A 20,823-nucleotide genomic window follows, 5' to 3' on the forward strand; every position below is an offset into this window, starting at 1 on the left:
TGTCTTATTGTAAGCTTAGCTTTGCATGCTTTAAAAGGTTAACATAACAGAAGCAGCATTATTATGACAGCCTGTTATTCCCACCCCTCAGTCTCTTACAGAGCAGGGAGAAACTTCTCTGGCCACAGTTTAAGACACGAAGAGTTAACTGATATGTGTATTTTGCTGCAATTTTTGTCCTGTTCATTAAGAAACCTCCCAGAGTGAAAAACTGAGGATGTTTTAGTCAGAGCAGTAAATTAACAAGTGTCTGCAAATTCCAGTTTGTTCTTATTACAGCATTAATCTAAACTGTTACTTATAACAAGCCACTTATTTATCTCTAACAGTTCAGTTACTGTCTTAGAGACACAATTTACATCACAATAATTTTTACTGGGCTACTTCTTCCTGTCAGCTTCATGTGAGTTTGTAGCAAGTGGCATCAAACGATCTGCTGAACTACTTTTGGATGAAAAATGGTGTTCTAACACTGCTCTGATGAACTAATACTTGGCAGACTGGAGATGTGATTTATACTCCATACCAGTAATTTTCAAATGAAAGACTGTTTTCTGGTTTTTAAAATCTCAGAATAATGATTTTATTTTTACCTTCCATTCTTCATATTCTGCCCACTACCAGGCTGTAGGCGAACACTGTTAAGGATCAAAACATTTTACTATGAAAAAGGAACTGCCAAGTCCAAAGGTGGCCATCAAGAGCTGGAGGATGTAAAACTTCATTTTTCACCCCTTTCTGAACCAGAGCCTAACAGATAAAGGGAATTGTAGAAGATTAGTTCAAAAAGCAAATGAGATGCAGAAAATTAGGAGGAAATTATGGAAAGGAAAAGATGCCACCAAAGGCTTTCCTAAATGACTATAAATATATAGGAAGAAAGACTATAACACAATGATAATCCTCTTTTGTATAACAAGAAGAATCATGGACGTTTAACTGCAGTAATGACCAGAACCCTAAGCTTTGTCAATATTTTAATCTATTCTGGAAGCAGGCCAGGAGGTAGCAGGATCTCTTTAAAGAAGTTAGTTCCCTTTTCTGTCAGACAAAAAAGGACGCAGGTCTGCCTCCTTTGTCACAGAACTGAAATCAGCATGAGCAACGCTAAATTTAATATTCCAAAAGCAAAAGTAAAAAGCTAGTTTAGATACTCAGAAGGCTCCTCAAGTTTGAAAAGAAACTTCAGACAAAAAGGGAGCCTTTATCTCCTTAACTGCTCAACAGTTCAACAGGTTAGCCCAAAAAGAATCAGTTCTAAGACTCTCCATTTATTCCCACAGTCATTACCGTAAACTGGCTTTCACATACTGATGGCTACAGTCATCAGATCTGCACTAGAGTTCTGTCTTGCTTGCAAACACAATTCATTAGATTTCTAAACGCCTGACTCAAACTGGAGCTTAGCATTAAAACACAAAGAGCCCATATTAGACAAACGTGCACCAAGCCCTGTATCCTGTCTCCTAAAGGGGGAAACACCAGATGCTTCAGGAAAGTTAAGAACTGGGAGAACAGGGTGACTATTTTCTCTTGATCAATAGACATGTCAAGACTTGCTGGATTAGACCCTGTCCTTTAGGAAGTTTTGGTGGACTGTCCTGTCATGAATTTGACTGTTTTCATATCTATACTTTTGGCAGATGCATCATCCTATGACAGTTTAGTCACACATTGTATATAAAAATTTGCTTTAAGGCCTCTCCACCATGTCCGGTTTTCCTTGTTGACTCCTCCTGCACTTTCCTAATTCTCCTATATCTTGCCTGAAATGGGCTGATCACAACTCTACACGAAGGTGCACTCTGTTTCAAGGCACCTTCAACTCTCATTCTGAACATTCTATTCATTGTATCGAGTACCACTGAGGATTGTGTGAATATATTCTTAAGAAACACCCACAGCATCTCCTAAACCGCTTTTTGACTGCTAAGACCAAACTCAGCACCCAGTATGGCACATTTTCATTTCTTCTGCCGTTTTATAATACACTAATAAACGCCTTTGAAATTTTCTCCTGACTGCAGACTTCACCCACTCATTACTCAGTCACTTCTCCAGATTTCTTCCGAATAACTAAAATCCGAACAGAGAATTCACTCTCTTGGTGACCTGCGTCCATCAGAGAACAAAAAAGTCTCTTTAGCTTTAGCTCTTCTTTCTTAACCATTAAGAAATTATAAATTCATAACAGGAGATTCCTTTTCATTCTGACAGGCCAATTTGTTCGTAAGTATTTGATAAGAAACGCTGTCAAAAATTTTTGAAAATTCAAGTTCAGGTACAGTATTATTGCTTAGATCACCTTTATCCAGGCACTCAACATATTCTTTGAAATTTATAATGCATGACAAGCCTAAGTAATGTACGGTCATATCAGAGTTTGCTATCTTATGCATTACTAATTTTAGTACAACAGACATAAAAGCAGCTTGGCTGCGTATGCATGTGTACACCTGTAAGAATATGTAATCAGGCACTTCTCAACTGTAAGTGATGAAAGCATTCAAATGTCTGTGAAATAGCTTCATACATTGCCTTACCTGACTTTTTTGTAGGTTAGCTTCTTCTAAGAGCTGTATGCAATCTTGGACCTTTGCAACAGCATCATACTTCTCCCTTTCTAGATTAGCGTACTTTGTCTGAAGCTCTCCAATTTGTTTCTCCAGGGTTGTTCTTTCTGTTCTCAGCTGTTCAGCGTCTTGGACGGTAACGCGTAATCTGTAAGACAGTAATAATTTCACTCATTTAACAATAAGATGCTTAATTAAGACACTAATTCTTGCAAACTAAACCAATAGGAAGTATTTATTCTTAAGTTGCCAAAACTGCATTCCTGGTTTTCTGCTTGTTTTCAGCCAGACTCTTTGAGTTTAATATTCATCAAGTCCTAGAAAGTAACAGAATTAAAGGAGTTAACTCAGATATCTGATCTCAGAAGATCCTTAGGAGAATGTTGCTATCCTGGGATACATCACTGAAAATGTTCTATATTAAAACAGCATAGAACAGCCCCAGAAGGAATGAAGTTTTCCTCTGTGGAGGAAATGGAATAATTGGATGTGGGCAATGAAGCTGCAGATATACCATTAGAACAAGAAAACCACTGGTAATTTTACAACAGCTCAGAAATTCTTATTGTTTAATTATGATTGTCAGAATTGGCAGGCACAGAAAAGGGCAAGACAGCCTCAGAGGTATCCTCAAAAAAATCTCAGTAAGTTCCACAAGTACTGCTGGTTCAATAAAGTGCACGGTTGTACACATCCAGAGCGAGTACTTCGGTAACACTTGGGCCGCCTTTTAAAGCAGCCTTTTTTTTTTTACCTTCTAGCATGCTTGTAATAAAACACACACAGACAACTACTCTATTTTTGTAGAACCAAAGCACAATTTTTGTAGAACCAAAAACTTACAGAAAATAAAAAAACTAGCTAATTCCTTAAGATCTTCTAAAATAAACTTAAGAGCCTCCACTATGCTTAGGTCAGGGAAATTCAGCAAGTAGAGGTAGCCACACAAGTCTGTGCAACTCCTCGAGGCAGTACTGGGCCACATAGTCACAAGGTTGGTTCCCCAGTAATTATTTGGGTCCTAGAGTTACTGAAGAGTCTGCTAAACATGCTCGCGAGGCTGTGACCAAGAGGTGAAGATACAGTCACACAATTATTTCAATATGAAATTTATGAGTCCTTCTTAGCTATCAGGTCATTTGACTAACGTTAATAGTTCAAGAACTGTTTGTGATACTTAAATCAAAATCACTGTGCTCAGCTGAGTGTGATATCCTTGGAACATGAAGGGGGAAAGAAAACCCCTAACAAAGGAACCTGATAGAGTCTTAGATCTTCCAGTAGATAGTGCTGGAATTAAAGTTCTACTCCTTAGCAGGTATTTGAACTACTTTTGTAACTAGCATTTATTGTTAAGAAGTGTGGTTTAACAGTTTTATTAAATAGTCTTTTCTGTATAAGGATTGCTGAACTAAGATCTGAAACCAAGCCTTGTTTAACATGGAAAGAAAAATCTGTATTCGCCTCAAAACCAGCCAGTTTACATAAATATTTTCAAATTCCAGTGTGAATGTTTTCTTTAGAACTCCACCTAAAGCTAATGAGAGTTGATTAACTAGAACTTATGTATGAGAATGAAAAATATATATGCCTCATTTTTTCTCCAGTACAGTCAATAAAATCAGGTGGTCTGTTTTATCATTTTAAATACATTGAAATTTAAAGCTCTTCTGAAAGGTTGCAGAACAGAACAAATAAGAGAGCAGCCAAGCACAAGATACCTGTATTTTGAGAAAACAGAACCGCTCAGAAACCTAAAACCCAGAGGCTAAAAAAACCCATAGTATTTTATCTCACTTGCACGTACCCTGTCATTAACACCCGATTACCTTGTTTCTAACTGTTTTATGCTAGACTGCATTTGCTGCAAGCGTTTGTCAGATGCTGTTTCTCTTTGCTGGGCAGATATCATGTCTTCCTCCTAGAAAGAATATATGTATTATCCAGACATCATGTGAGCTTTCCTGAACAAAATAAAGATATACTAACATAAAACAAGTTAGAGAATGACCTACGATTAATTTAACGTCAGCCATTCAATTGCAACAGAAAATGATTCCTTTCTTTAGAGTACCTTTCTCTCCAGTTGGCCTTGAAGCTTCTCTGTCAATCTGGTCATTTCATCAACCTTAGCGTTTGCTGCCCGCCCATCTATTTTGGCTTGCCTGTATAAAGAAAACAGTCTATGAATTACATTTCAATTATTACGGGGGGGGGGGGGGAAATTATTCCATTACAACTTTGTTGAAATAGTTGTGAAGGGCAGTCAGATTTCATAATACTGTTCTAACAGGGCAGAAAAGGTTTACCCCTTCTTCTGCTTCTTACTATATGGCAGTGAGAGAGGAATTCCAAATTCATTATACAATTGTCCTGTGGAAATTACTTCTTAAAGATCACAGAATCACAGGTTGGAAGGGACCTCAGGGATCATCTAATCCAACCTTTCTTAAGATAGTTTAACAAGAAGGTGTATGTGTTGATTAACTACTTGGGAGGACTAGGCAATCAAAAACTTGAAAGTTATTCAATAACTTAAATATAATTGGCCACAGATACTTAATAGAGAAATCTTTTTCAGAACTAGATTTCTCTTTTTAAAGCAATCTGACTAGGAATTAAAAAAAATCATTAACAAATTCTGAAGAATTTAACTGATGTGCTTTGTTATCTGAAGAGATTTGACAAGCTGAAACAGAAAAGGGAAACAAAAATTTAAAAAAAGGACTGGTTAATGAATCAGACTTCCTTCTCAGTAGAAAAGCTTACTGAAATGAGCAACGCTCCTACTCCTCTGACTTGGGAACAGGAAGACATACAGAGTCCTTCACCTGGGGTGTAACCCAGTTATTCAGGCTGCGTATTAGGCTAAATTTAAAGACCAATGATAGAATGTATGATAAAGTTGAAAAAGAGCAAACGTATTAGCTAAGCTAATGCAAACTGGAGCACTAATAGCGATGAAAGAAGCTAGAAAACATTTGATACTGTTAAGAATCAACCTCAAGCAAAAAATTCCTTATTGAAATAATAATATGGATTCAATGGCATAAAAGACAAGAGCATATTATACCTATATGAAAATCTTAAGCAAAATATACATAACCCCCACAATTCTACAGCAAATATTCTTTTCAGCATAATTAATCAGAAAGGCTGATTTTGTTTTCATTTATGTAAAAAGCAAAAACAAAAACATTATTCCCAGGCACAGTCCTCATTGCAGGTCCAAACCTTTGATCTTACTCCATCTGAATTGTGCACCTTTCTCCTACAAAAACTACTGGTTTTATGAGGACATTAAGTTGCTTCCCCCAAAACATTTAAAAATATTTAAACGTGCTGTAAACCAAAACAAAATAAAAACTCAAAACCCAGCATAAGAAAGGAAAAATAGGAAAAATACAGAGGTCGTAAGATTCAGAACAGCTTAAGTATTAAAAATGTATTTTAATGACCAAATTCAGACAAAGTTCAGAGGTATGTGTTCAACAACCAACAAACTGATTGTAAAGATGCAACTTTTATTCTTCGCTGTGCAATATACTTTTAACATAATCTTGGCAAGTTATCTCTGTTTAAAAGCTTTAAGATTTTGAAAGGCAGATACCTGCCCTAGCAATGCCAACAGAGCTTCAAAACACTAAAGCACTAATAAAGGTTTTAATAAAAATTCTAGCATATAAATAAGTGAAATCCATTCAAACCTCAATCCTCTACAGAACTATACCAAATATTACATTGTCTCTATGCGTGGCAGATTATGACCCCTTAATAGGTAGCGCAACAGTACACAAATAGTATGTAAACAGTACAGTGTAACTTCCCATTTTATATTGAGTTTATGTTAACACTGATGAGAAGCAATGACTCAGTTCTCAAATGCTTCTTCAGTAGTTTTTGCCCAAATTTCAACTTTTTATTTTGGGTAAGGTCAGCTTCTGATCTAAAGAATAAAAGCTAATATCATACTGAAAATAACTTCCAGAAGAACTCTTAATTTTGTCTTCCTTTTGCCAGATTACTTGCTAAAACCTAATCTGGCAGTCTTCCTTTAGGCACACATACTGGAGATACATCAAGAGCATGTTTAAAGCGTTTCATGGATGCATGTGTCAGGCTATACTTTGCTATGGATTAATCTTAAAATACCTAAAATTTATCAACGCACACTTATAAGCTTAGCAATATCGAAAGCTCCAAAATTACACTGAATCTAGGCCATACAAACCTAAATCAAAACTAAATTATCTTATATGTTAGTTGTTTTTTAAATCTACTTTTCCTCTCCAGACTTGTTACTGTCTCAATAAATGAATGTAAATGTATTAAAAACATCCAAAAGGATTAGAATTGTCTGCAATATAGACTATATAATCCATGCAAACTACATGTATGCAACTTCATGTTAAAGAAGCAACTGGTGAAAATATTTCAGACTTCTTTAAGAATCACTGCAGCACTTACTTTAGAGCTATACAGAGCTGCCGTCAGTAGATTTGAGTGTAAGATAGTACTGTTTTTAGGGTTGAAAGAACTTCTAGCTGATCCAAGGAGAACGCAAGTGTAATCAGGGCCTGTAATTAGAGATGCAAAGTTCCTCTGAGGGCCTCTTTGCCCAAAACCAAGAACGGGATGGGGAGAGTTACAATGACAAAGGTTGCTCGTGATCATCACCAGCCAAACAGTTACGAAGAGAATTCTAAGGTGACAACTTAAGGTGAAAGGCAACATGAAAACTTGTGACTGTGGGTGAGGTTTGTCAATCTAAGACTGTCACCTTAGAGTAACAGCCCAGCAGTGAAGCTGTGTTTGACCCTGCCAGGAGTCACCCCACAGGCACTGCCACCCCTTCCCAAGCCTGAGGGCAGCCACCCCACCAGGCCCCAGGAGTAGCCTGCACCCAGCTGGCAGCACAGGGGTAAACGAACAGGTGTGTGTATGGGAACCCAAGGGGTGCTTTCTCAGCAGGGCACAAGCAGCAGACTTCAGGAATCAGCAAAAATACCCGTAAAGCTGGAGCAGCCCCACCTCCAGCAGGAGGGGTATGCACATGGGGGAAACACGTACTTCCCAAAAAGGGAATATCTGTACACATACTTTTAATCCATGCTTCTGGTGAGAGAGGGTGTGTGTACTGATATAAGAGCAAGCAAGGAAGAGTATGGAAGATCAGTACTTCATGGGATCAATTACAGAAGGCTATTCAGAGATTTGTGTTTATATATTGCAAATGCCCAGTATCCTGGTTTGCCTGCTATTAATACTGATCATTAATGTACAGGCCACTGATTGCCCATTTATTGATTTATTAATGGCACAGAGTTAACTGCTTTGATTGACAGCAGTCTTGCCCAGCTAGAACATATTAAAACAGAAATCCAGTGTTCTGAAGTGAGAAAGATGACAACTACTCCAGCCCTGTGGATATTAGATGGAAGTCTAAATTCACTCACAATTTCACTCTTTATAAAACTAATTTAAAATATGCATAGATGTTTGGGCATGTATGAGTAAAAGTTCACAGCAAGATGATCCACTAGCTTTCAGCCAGTCCCAGGGACTGCTACCTTTTAATACGCCTCCTTCCTGAAGCACCAGTTTAAGCAGAAAACATGCACTTCCCTTCTGCTATCCATGCTCATTGCCTTATCAACAGATATACAGATCCTTGTGTGTATGCAGGGCTATGAATCAGAGTTTGGCCGTTTTGGTTGTCGTGCCATATTCCAAATTATTTGATCAAAGTGATATCATTAAAGAATTTCATATAACTGCAAGTATCAGGCCTAAAAAGGAGATTCAGTTTAAGAACTGAAATAATGATGAGACCAGAGGAAACCATGACATCTGTAATTTTGACAAACACACTCAACTGGCTGGTCAACTACAACGCGAATTATATTGTTTGTTTTTAAATCAAAACCCTTGGGAGTGTTAGAAAGGCAGTAATAAACTGAACGTTGATAGCATTTACTGAAATGTCTAAAATAGGTTGAGTTAACGCTAATTGCTTTCATACCCACTTATTACATGAGTTAATGTAGGCATGTCAATGCCAAGACCAAAGATTTATAGATGAGTGAGACACCAGAACAGTAATTCAATATTAATACCCTCTGCAAGGAAAGAAATTCCCAAAAAGCAGGGATAGGAAAATGTTGTTCTTTCCCTTTTAAGAATTAAATAGTAGCAAGCACAAGCAAATTGGAAGTGATGGCTCAGTTTGTAAATACTTTATTTTAGCAAAACACCCTGAATACCACCTTAATCTTTGATTGTTCTTCACAACATTTTCCTTTTCCAAAACACACCAATTTTGAAAATAGTTTTTCCATGGAAAAATCTTGGCTAATAAAAATAAGGAGTGCTAACAAGTCCGCCTCAAAAACACATCTTTGGTGACTGAGGTAACTTGACATTTGTAAGCAGGTCTGGTCCTGAGTTTATTGTACAAAGGAAATGTAAAAATAAATATGTTTTAAAACAAATGAAATTCTTCTAGTAAATAAACCATAACATACCAAGCAGGGGGTGAAAGCTTAATACTAGAAGCAGCTAATTTTTATTGCTCTTAGAGCAAGGAAGTTCAGATACAACCAACCTTGAAAGAGAGACCAATTTTTAAATTAGTTAATAAATAGTCAGCAATGACCAATATTCAACACTAATTAATCTATTCATTCACTCCAAACCTGCATCTTTTACTGTGGGTATTGTTAACACAGTAACTTTAATATTGACAAATAGTACAACTAGACTCATTAAACGGACGCCAAAATTTGCATAACACTCAATCTTTACAGTGACAAGCATTTCGCATTACAACAGATGACAGTGCTCTTCATGTCATGTATTGTATGGATTTGGAAGAGGGGAGAGGGAACGTCTGATGCAGCCATTTCTTCTTGGAGAGGTAAAATCATTATCAGCATGCATTCAGCCAACCTAGGTTTCTAAATACCAGCATTACCTGCACAAGCTGCATAGAAGATAGAGTGCATGAACACATGTACATGCACAAACATACACAGCCATCTTTAACTTTCTACATAAAATCAGAAATTATTTTTACCATTTTTGGAGTGGCATTCTTTAAAAATCAGAAGACAAAAACTGTCTAAAACATGATAGCAGTCCAACCACATTTAATATTTTAATCACAGTATCAAAGGAAGTTACAATCACTAAACTCAAAGGAAAACTTAATACTTAAACCAAAATTTAAGTACATTATCAATTTTTATCTTATAAACTTAAGTTTATTTTGAAAAGCTTATTTAAAGCTTTCTGTAATGCTATACAAAAAAATATCACTGGTTGTTAATGAATCCATTTCCTTTTTATTGTCAGTCCACAAATGCACTGTTTACTGAAATTAAATTTGAGTTTGACCTCAACCATCACTAATTAAAAGAGTTAACAGATACAGTAAACTGGCATTAAACAGACTACAGCTGTAAATACAAATAACTGTGAAATTGTGTCACAGGTATTTTTCTCATTTTCCTTGATATGCTGCAGGAATATAACCAATGCTTCTCTTACCTCTGACTTCCAAACAGGCTATGGTTTACAGCTCTTTATTGAGAAGCAGTGAATGGAAATTTTATTTAAAATACTGACATTTTAAACTACTTTGAACATTCAAATTTCACAACTATAATGAGTAATTATGTAACCGGGTTTTGAGCAAATTGTATTCTAATGAAAACCTATCTTCAGAGTCAGTTTTGTTGCAATGCTGACACTTTGTTCCTTTTAAATCATAGGTCAAATGTTGACTATTTCAGGAAACAGCAAACCAAACTAACTGGAAATATGCTACCCTAACACTAACGATACACACATTTGTAACAAACTTACGAGGCATCAACTGAAAGCATTGTAACTATCGCTATCAAGTCAGTTTACAGTACAAATGAGGCCCATGATACAGCAGCAGGTTAGAAAAAGCTATAGAAAAGGTATTTAATTTTTTTTAATTGCCTGTTTTATACCTCAGTTGTTTTCGTAGCTGCTCTAGTTCCACATTCTGTTCTGTTACGGTTTTCAGAAACTGTTGATTACTCTGCAAAATAAGAAGATATTTGTAATATGTTCCTTATTGCATTGAAATTGTTATATATTCAGAATTGTTATAGGGCATTTCTACAGAATATATTACCATAAAAATAGCCCATAAGGTCTATTTAACACTGTGGTTGGTGTTTCAAGTGCCAAGGTTTAGGTGGAGTATTTTAGAAAGGCAAATGCAGAGTGATGTTACCTAATCCTCCCCTTCTTTCCCTGTATTTTGGTAGTATAACAACTTCCTAAGATGAGAACTGTAATAGCTCAGACCTACCATCTGCATTCCCATCTAGATTTGGTGCCTAGAAACCCTTGCCACAAGGAGTACCACAGTAGACCATATTGCTGAAAAGAATTCCTTTGTTTTAGAGACAAGAAACAATGCACAATTGCTCCTCCTTCATTTTTTCTATGCCAGCCATAGTGCTGGAGGTGTCATTCTTCAACTGGCTTCTCATTTGAGAGTCATTTCATATTTTTGTTATCCTGCTAGCCTTTTCTAGATCTTACACATACATATATCTTACTTTGAGATATCAGAGATGACCACAACTGCAGGCAGCATTCAAGATGCTACCGTACTGTGGACGTAAGCACAATATATTCCTTTTCCTCCTCTCCTAATAATTACTAACATTCTTCTTGCTTTTTTTGACCGTTGCTAAGAATTGTTTTCAGACACTTCCTACTTCCAGAATACCTATTCTGAGTTGTAATAGTTAATTTCAAGACCATCATACAGTACCCAAAGTGAAAGCTCCCTTTTGCCCACATGCATTACTTTGCTTTTATTCATAGCAATGAAACGTCAGATAAAATTCACTCAGATTCTCAACATTGTGAGATCTTTCTGCAAATTTCTGCAGTTTACTTCGGTTTTCACTACCCTAAATACTTCAACATCAGTAGTGAACACTGTTGCCTCAATACCGAATCCCATTTCCAGAACATTTATAAATATGCCGAACAACTCTAACCTCAGCACATCTAGGAAACACAGCTGTTTTACCACAATAAAAAAAACCTGACTAATTACTCTATCTCTTCACTTCCTATTTTTCAGTTTGTTAGTTCAAGGAAGGGCATGCTTCTTTATCCCATAAGATCTTTATGTCTTTGGTAATAGACCTTGCCGAATGTTTTTTGGATAATGCAAACAAATGGATTACGTTTACATAACATCGTCTGTTTCATCTCTTTCTAAGAGTTCACATATTTCACTCTCTCCTCTCCACATAATCTCTTTGCAATTTTATGATTTTAAGCATTCAGTGATTCTATTCTTTTGAGGTACCTACTACCGATTTGCTTGTAACGGCAGACAGAATATCCTGTAACTTCCAAATCTTCAGCAAAACTGCTCGAAAAGCCCATCACTGTATTTGCTTGAGATTGTTTTCAGCCAGCAACCTCCCGGTAACCCTAAAGTATCCATCTTCAGAGAACAGTTAATTCTGAGACCATCACTGTCTACATAAGGCAAAAGTTACTCTCTGAGTGCATTACTTTGCTTTTATTGATACTAACAAAATAGCTTATAAACAGGACAACTGCTTGCAAGATACAGTTCTGTAGTAATCTGCAATATACTACCTAACATCGGTACGGGCTCAGCTGGAGTACTGCACTGGTTCCAGCACCACAGTTCAAGAAGATGGCACAATTGGAAAGAATTTAAAGGTAAGCAAGAGAATGATTACACATCTTAAAAACATAGTCAAAGAATATTTATAGACTTGACTTGCTTTGAACAGAACAGAAAAGTGGGGAAAGGGAAAAGATGGCAATTTAGAAGTTTTCAGTAACAGGCACTGTGACAAAGGACGTAGTAATATTTCCTTCCTACCTACAATATTTCTCACCAAAGAAACAGGCTTATATTTCAACAATTGTTCAGATGTGAGGAAAAAAGGTTCCAGTGATAAAGACACAAGAGACTGCCTAGAGCATGTTAGGAGTCTTTTTGCATTGCCAGTATCCAAGACAAACTTTAATCAAAAATCACCCAGGAATCATGTCTTTCAGAGAAGCTGCTTAGCAAAAAACTTCAAGACTGTTGACTCAGTTTTTCTATCATATTAAAATTATTTGTCAATCCTGGAAGTCCTAGGCTAAAGCTTAGAGACTAAGAAAAAGTCTTACAATCTAAGGATATGGTTGAAGCGTTAGAAGATGACTAGAGCTCAGAAAAATCCCTGAGAAGGTCAATGACAGACACTAAAGCCAGCAATGCCGAACTAGGAACTGATAAACATGCAGCAGAGCTAGGCTACATACGAGGTCATCATTTTAATAAATTTTTTCTTTGTGAAAATGGTTTTGAATGGTATGACTGAAGTACACTCCCCACATACTAAAATTCTAAGTGTAAGCTTACCACTGACTTCTTGAAGAAAGAGCTCATACATTATTACGAGCTAACCTCTCAACCGCCCTGCCCTGGTGTCTGGAGTTCAGGAAAAAAGCCATTACTACTTGATTTTTGACTGGTCGCTAGAGAAGTATGCAACCCCAAGTGGCACAAGTTCTTTTCCAACCAGGTATATATGAAGGACTTCTTGCTTTTCTTATATACTTGTAGGCTCTAGTAGGAAAAAAACATAATTCATTAGGTCACTGTTCAGAAGGTTTTACTTACCAACTCTATTTTCTCATTGGCTATATGCAGTTGCCGAGTCAACTGTTGAAAGCCAGTCAGTTGATCCTAAAGAGAGTATTCAGAGCTTCTTAAAATCATTATTATCATAAAGAGTGTATAATTAAGAGTTTCAAAGTCAATTGAAAACGTTTTCAAAAACACTTATACGTGTTGCAGGAAATTCAATATGCCTTCGTATATTTTGGATTGTTTTTAGCTGTTGACCTAGTAATCTGGCAAATTAGATTTATTACCGAAGAATGTATCTGAATTTCACTCTGTTACAAATTGTCTCCTTTCAAAACTCATGGAGGCTTACTATCAAAATATGAAAACATACATGAGTAGTACCTTTAAAGAGCCACACAAACTACTATAAACTACTATAAGCTACTATAAGCATTTTTGCTAAGCACAGCAGCAGACATGTACCCCTTAATCAAAAAATTACTATATGGACATGTAGTGTTTGCTCTTTGCCATATAGGATGTCTTGTGTCCACACAAAAAAATTCTTTAATACAACTCTTGAGTCCTTGAACATGAACTGTCTTCCTAGGAAAACTAGCCTAACACAATCCAAAAAAAAAAAAAAAAACAACCAAAAAACACCACCATCTGCAGCATGCCACGTGTCTTCAGAGCACAGAGAGGGTACAAGTCCCTGAGGTGGAATATCTACTAGTTGCACTGTGTTTAATAGCCTCAAGGCCAAGTACATGCCAGAAACCTAATCCAACAACTCCCTTATTTACTATGTCCAACCTAACAAGAATATCCTCTTTCATCTTTGCTTTCTGTCAATTCTAATTCTAGTTGGTCTTACCTATTTACCTTTGATAGCTCTTTTCTGCTCCTCCATTAAAAGCAAAACCTAAACCAAAAAAGTTTTACTGAAAAGTCTTTTTCTGTGGGAGACCAGTAGCGTTTAAGAATAAAAGGCAGCTCAATCTCATTTTTGTTACAATGACATTAAAATCCACCAAGAGTTTAGCTACCAATGAAACGCAGAATCTGACAGCCCTAAAACCTCCGACAGCTACTCTGTATGCTCTACTATGTGTACCTTACCAGTAACTGACAATGCAACACAATAAATCATCTAATAGAAGGAACAGGAGCAAAAAGTTGGAACTACATGTAGATAAGAGAGTCCTCATAACCATTACTTGAAATAATTATGAAACTTGACAGAGCACAATAGATATTTTTCCTGTTTCTCAGAAAAAAGCATATTCTGAGGTGAACTTAATACCACAAAAGAACAACAAACAGTAAGAAAAAACCCTGTTATAAAGGTGAGCTGTTACTATGCCCTCAAGTCTAATGCACATGAAAATGGAAAGCAAACATTACAGATTCATAGCATCTCTAGAGACACGTAGAAATATCTGTAGTGAGGAACATACAGGCATGAAGTTTCTATTAGGTTTTCACACCACACTGAGCATCTTTATATAGCTTGTGAGAGCAAAACAGCTTCTTTTCTGAACTAACAATACCTGAACAGCCTTCCCCAGGAACAGCAGAAGAGAAACAGGCTTCTTAACGCAAGCTACCGTTAGAAGAATACTGGTGAACTTGATCTTTCATCTGTTTACATGTACTTCTTTACTGAATGACAACAAGAAACAGAGACTACTTTTCCCACTATCCCACTGTGACCTTATAAAATTCAGCATTCAAACTCTGGAGGAAACATGAAAGACTTCTACCTTAGAATTCAGAAATCTTTAGCAGCTTTTTCAGATGTTGAACTCCACTAAAGATTTCCAACCATGCAATTCAAACAGATGAATATTTAGATGCACATGCATAAATGGTGCGCATATACGTATATATGCATCAAGACTCAGTGCACTCCCCATGTTCCCGCCCGTATATTTGAAATAAAGAACTTTTTCAATCGTTAACAGTTATTATGGAAAATCATTAACAGTATTGGTAGAAAACCCCCCCACTTCAGTCTGACTACACACAGACCCAGAATCTCTACAGTATAGAAAGACATTCCAAAATTTACAAAAAGCATAAATGAAAATTACTTTCTGCTTTTGCCTTTCAGCCACATGAATCTGCGTTTCAGTCATGCGTTCCTGGTATTGCTGCTGGAGTCGATCATGCTCCTGTAATACTGTCTGCCACAGCTCTATTGCTTGTTCTTTTTCCTAAATTACAGAACAATGATTTGGATAAAATATTCTATAACAGCACTTTTACCTTCATCCATCATTCTCTAAAAAGAGAAGCCTTAACTTCTATTCTGAAGAAATGTCTTCTGTACACTTCTCTGCACACATTACAACTACAGAGACTAAATACCAAATTCAGACACAGAAGAACAGATGCTTACAAGTTCAAATTCCACCTAAAAGTTAACTGCAGGTTTTCCAGGGTTTTTTTAGAGCTCAGACTTTTACAGGTGTTTATTGTAGGCCTACAGTAATATTCAAATACCAAAATTCAGCTGACAGTTTACCTTCAACTTAATCATATGCAACAGGATTAATACATCATTGTAATAAGCTCAATTTCCCTCATCTTTTTGGATTTAAATATTATTTTCTATATCCCACATATACTTGTACAATGGTTTTGATTAAAATGACAAGCTACTAAAAAATATGAATTGAAGAAAGTATTTCATTAATTTGTTGGTTAGGAATGCAATACAAAGATCAAGTCAACCAGGTAAAATTACAGGCATAAATCAATATTAAAAACTTCCTATATGAATCTAGGAGAAGTTCCTTCAAGGTTTTTAAGGTGAACATATAAGGACTTGTTTCTTTAGGTGTAGAATGTCAAGAGGGCCTCAAAATAGTCTCAAGGAACTCTGAACAAATGTATTCTGAATAAAGAAATAAAACATCTTCCTGTTATCTGCCAAGGCACACCAAGAGAAAAGAGGACAAATGTTTCATCTCACACACTTGATTCATCAGTCGTAGTTGTTCTTGAAGGTTTCTCACTATCCCTTCATCTGCAAGAATATCAGTTCCCAGAGACAAGAAAGGAAGAGCCTCCAACTGATTCTCAAGAGCTTCTTTCAACTCTGCGTGCAGCCTGAAATTCAAAGAACTAAGTTCAGCAAAGTATTTCTTTAACAGTAATGTTTTTAACAACTGAAGTATACTGTACCTTCAACCTGTACATACTGTTTACTTCTAACTCATTTTCAAATCTATTAAGATATGTTCTATAAACAAACAGACAGTGTGAAATAGTTTAATATCTAGTTCTTTTAGAGATCTGGTTAAGTCTCCTAAACCTGGTGATGTAATCTGTATTAAGCACTTGAAGACTCCAGCATTAAGCTCGTGAGTATGAGATCTTCAACTATTAAGTAGAGTCAAAAGATTTCAAGGTCCTAGAAAATAGCCTTTTAAGGTTTAGAAATCAAGAAAAGCAGCAGTAGTAACAGGGCAGCGTAATTATTTACCTTTCATTTTCCTTGGTGACTTGTTCAAATTTTAGTCTCATCTCACTCATTTGTGCCTAACACAAAAACATGCAAGAGTAACAATCATTTAAGTGACAAACTTCGGTAATTCTTTCATCTTTTAATTCTGATTGATACTGTAAAAGACGGACAATTTCATTCAGCATAATACAGTAAATGAAAGTCACAGGACAGCACTTAAATTTAACAGCTGCTAAGCCCTGTTATACCTGAGCATTCAGAAGTTATCACAAGCATTAAACTTACCGCTCTTACAGATTGATTCTTAATTAACTCAAGTTCCTTTAGAGATACAGTGGATAACTCTCATCTTTTACGCAGTAAGCATTTGAGATAAGAGTTTAGGAATTAACTGAGAAGAAACTTCAGTTACATGAGTCAAATAGACTGTTTTGTTAACAAAATAGTGCAACAACACCATAGTGCTTCTATTGCCTTCTGAAATTAGCCAAGCCGGAAAACTGTATTTGCAGAACCTTTATGATGGACAGATCAAACAAATTAAGTGCATTAAAACAAAACCAGAGTAAAACTTCTGCATGTAGATCACAAGCAAAAATTGCTTTCTGTATGCCACAGATCTAATTATTAAACATATCACTTTGCTTTTCAGTGATCATATGGAGCATTAAAAAGTTTCATTCTTCTGTGGTTGAAAGGAGGACAGTCCCCCACCTCAGCCTCCATGATAATAAACATTTAAAGAATTATTTGCATGTGAAGAATTATTAGGAATGAAGAAGGCTGGGTGTATCTACACTTGCAGGACTGAGCTGGACTGCATGGCCAAGATCAGACCTGTAAGGAAAGGGGGAAATAGCTGCCTCATCTGAACATCACCCAGGAAATACCTGCAACCATATCAGACCATCTACAGAAATAAAGCATGGATGTTTCATTTCACACCACTGCTTCTCAAAACACACAGTAATCTGTGCAATTTGGCCAATCTCCCAGTCTCTTCATAGAAAGCTCTCCATTCATCCATGCGTGGCAGGCTGCAGCCCAGCAAGTTTGTGAAACACAGCACAAGCACACCTTCCTTTATTGACAAAAACTAATGGCCTAGATACTCATACTATAAAATGCTAAGAATATACAGTCTGAAACATTACAAGCCTCCATACCTGATAAAGCTGCAGCTGTTCTCTCATTTCTTCCAAGTGTTTATCATACCCTGTGATTAGAGTTGACAACCTAAAAAGTTGAAAAACATGCCTAAAATAAGTTTTGTAGACGCTGAAATGTTGTTCTGATAATTACAGAATTCTTAGCCTAGAGAACAGAACAAACCAGGCACTTCTCTATTTCCAAGCTTGACATTCACTAGAACCAAGTGAACAAATTTAATGATCATACTTTAAAAGCAGTAATTAACAGCAGAGTTCCTCTCTAGGAGAACTAGGACATGGGACATTATAAATGAGCATTAATACAACATTAATATTTCCTCCATAGAATTCCAAACGATCAAAGACTAGACTTTTACTGCTTTCACATACGACAGTAAAGTGGCCTACATGAGAATGTAAAATAATGTAGCTCTACCTATGTACTTTTTCCTTCCTAATATTTTTGTAATTGATAGTAATTCCCTGAAAATTCTGTATTAGTCTGGAATCATAATGCCTTAAAAGCTAACAAGAAAAGATAGATTATTTTTATACCAGAAAGGAAATTACAATGTTTATTAAACATTGTCTAACTTCACTAAGTCAAAATTTACTAACAGGCAACTGTTAGCTGAAGACTGTCAAGAGAGCATATTTAAAAACATCCACCTGACCTCAACAGACGGCAGTTACCTCTGTTACCTAGATCAGTACAACCTTACCTGAACTTTTATTATTTTTAAATTTAGACTAGAGAACTCTCCTTCATTCAACTCTCATCCTTTATTTTACAAGTTGTGCAGGAAAAGCTATGTATTTCATTTACTGAATAAACAGAATAGTATCTAAAAAACAACTGTTACGGGAACACTTTTACAGACCTCTGTTCACAAGTTCTCAGAGTGGTGAACACGTGTACATAAGGCCAGGTTCACCTGGATATTTACACTTTTAAAAGCATATGTCAATTTCTTTTGAATACTTTGTAGTATTCCCAGTTAGCATTTTGAATCAGTTACCTTTGGTCCATCATCCTGGATCCTGATATGCCATCACCACCAGGCGCAGTTTTCTGCAATGGTATATTTTATGTGTTAGTACTTGCACATGACTGCATGAAGTTTTAAATTTTTGTACGCAACTCAAAGCTGTTGTCCTGCCTGTACTGTAATCATGCACAATATCCCACGTGATCAATTCCAGGTTTATGTTCAAAAATCCTCGAACGTTGGCCCAATTTGAAAAAAATTATAGGTTTTTTGTTTCCCCCTGGAGATGCTCTGTCATAAAGCATAACTGCATCTGAGGGGGAATCATCTCGCTCTTAAAAGAACAATCATAAGTTTGTGTAGGGGCTAAGTTCATTTCCGTGCATCTCGGCATCAGGGAAGTGCGATGCCCCAGCTTCTGCACAGATGCCCTAGGTTCTGCACAGACTTTCAGACAGGTTTATGGTACCCAGCACAAAAAGTTGCCTTCACATGAGACCATATAGAAAAGCCTATAAAAGTGAAAAAGTCTGCTAAAGTACAAAGCAAGTATTCTTTCAGGGATATGTTGTCCTGCATATGACAAACTCTTGAAAATACATCAAAATACCCAGAATTCACTGTTATGACCGTTTTATCCTGCTGCTGCTTGGAAAACCAAGCAACTCTAGAGCTGAGCGATGGACCTAAGGCAAGGCCAGGCCACGATAAAGTGGGCTGTGCTCTATATATGCAAAGATGTTTGTCTCAAAACCTCATCAGAAAAATTCTTACTACTTCCATCCCTGAGTTCACATACCTGCTCAGCAGTAGCTCTCAAAATCTCATCTGTTTCATACTGTCCAAGTGCCACATTTAGCCTCTGATCTGAAAATACAAAGTTTGAGAATCAAAGCTACAACACAGGCCATTATCTAGGTAAATCTGATGGGCAGTGAGAAATATATTTAACAGTGTAGTGCTTTGAAGGAACACAACATGCTTCATGAAATTCTTCCATTTCGCACAATTATTTTAATGAAAATAGGACTTGAAAAAGCCTATGAAGACTGTGTAATAGCAATGAATTCCATTTCTTCCATATGCCTTCTGTTTTCTTTCACAGATTTTAAAAAAATGAATTTTCTGCCTAGAAAACCCACAAACATACACACAACTTAAAGGTTCATAAGACCTAAGTGCAACAAATCACACCGTGTGTCCAATTCAATTAGGTGGATGTTTGACAATTAACCTGTTGCTGGGAACTCAAGCCTGCACTTCTCAATAAACTTTTAACAAACTTAGGTCAAGCGAGATTCACTGAAAAATAATCTGTGCACTGAAGTACATCCAGAAGAAACCCCAACAGAATGAAGAAATGCAGTCTGTGAGTATCTACTTTTTCTAAAAGCAGCGAAGTATAACGAGTAAAAAGATTTCACACTGCTGAGCTGGGAACGTCAACTAAGGCATCATTCTTCCTTACTCATCCAACTTTGGCTATGCAAATTTCACACACTACTTGTATTACAAATGAAAGAGCTAGCGGAAGGTTGGAAGGGAGAAATAACAGCTCTCTCCACTTGTTCATGGAGTGTTCTTTGATATTACAAAAGCACAGTATAACCAGCCAGTCAAAAGAGGGGATCATCCTGCTGTATTCAGCATTGGTGTGACCCCACCTTGAGTGCTGTGAGCAGTTCTGGGCCCTACAATTTAAGGATGTGATGTGAACATCTTTGAATGCGTCCAGAGGAGAGCAACAAAGCTGGTGAAAGGGCAGAAAGAATGTCCTGCGAGGAGCGGCTGAGGACTTCGGGCTCGTCTAGGCTGGAGAAAAGGAGGCTGAGGGGTGACCTCATTGCTCTCTACAGCTTCCTGAGGAAGGGAAGCAGAGAGGGAGCTGCTCTTCTCCCTGGCATCCAGCAATAGGACGCACAGGAATGGTTCAAAGCTGTGCCAGGGGTAGTTCAGACTTGACATTAGGAAACAG

General features: G+C 36.8%; 1 protein-coding gene across 3 annotated transcripts in view; it reads right to left on the reverse strand.

The window, feature by feature from the left end:
• Nucleotides 1-20,823, reverse strand: part of SCLT1 (sodium channel and clathrin linker 1) — a 46,156-nt gene that overhangs the window by 22,936 nt on the left and 2,397 nt on the right. For 2 of the 3 annotated variants that reach the window (XM_075090249.1, XM_075090248.1), the window contains exons 2-12: nucleotides 19,648-19,715; nucleotides 18,879-18,931; nucleotides 17,875-17,944; nucleotides 16,727-16,782; nucleotides 16,218-16,350; nucleotides 15,330-15,452; nucleotides 13,285-13,350; nucleotides 10,574-10,644; nucleotides 4,648-4,738; nucleotides 4,403-4,494; nucleotides 2,544-2,721 (exon numbers count right to left, since the gene is read on the reverse strand). In XM_075090249.1, the coding sequence (XP_074946350.1) occupies nucleotides 2,544-2,721; nucleotides 4,403-4,494; nucleotides 4,648-4,738; nucleotides 10,574-10,644; nucleotides 13,285-13,350; nucleotides 15,330-15,452; nucleotides 16,218-16,350; nucleotides 16,727-16,782; nucleotides 17,875-17,944; nucleotides 18,879-18,931; nucleotides 19,648-19,715 (1,001 nt within the window). The remainder of the gene's footprint in view (nucleotides 1-2,543; nucleotides 2,722-4,402; nucleotides 4,495-4,647; nucleotides 4,739-10,573; nucleotides 10,645-13,284; nucleotides 13,351-15,329; nucleotides 15,453-16,217; nucleotides 16,351-16,726; nucleotides 16,783-17,874; nucleotides 17,945-18,878; nucleotides 18,932-19,647; nucleotides 19,716-20,823) is intronic. The other variant, XM_075090250.1, reaches the window with a different exon arrangement.

Source organism: Phalacrocorax aristotelis, chromosome 4 (genome assembly GCF_949628215.1).
Source record: "Phalacrocorax aristotelis chromosome 4, bGulAri2.1, whole genome shotgun sequence".
Taxonomy (NCBI): Eukaryota; Metazoa; Chordata; class Aves; order Suliformes; family Phalacrocoracidae; genus Phalacrocorax; species Phalacrocorax aristotelis.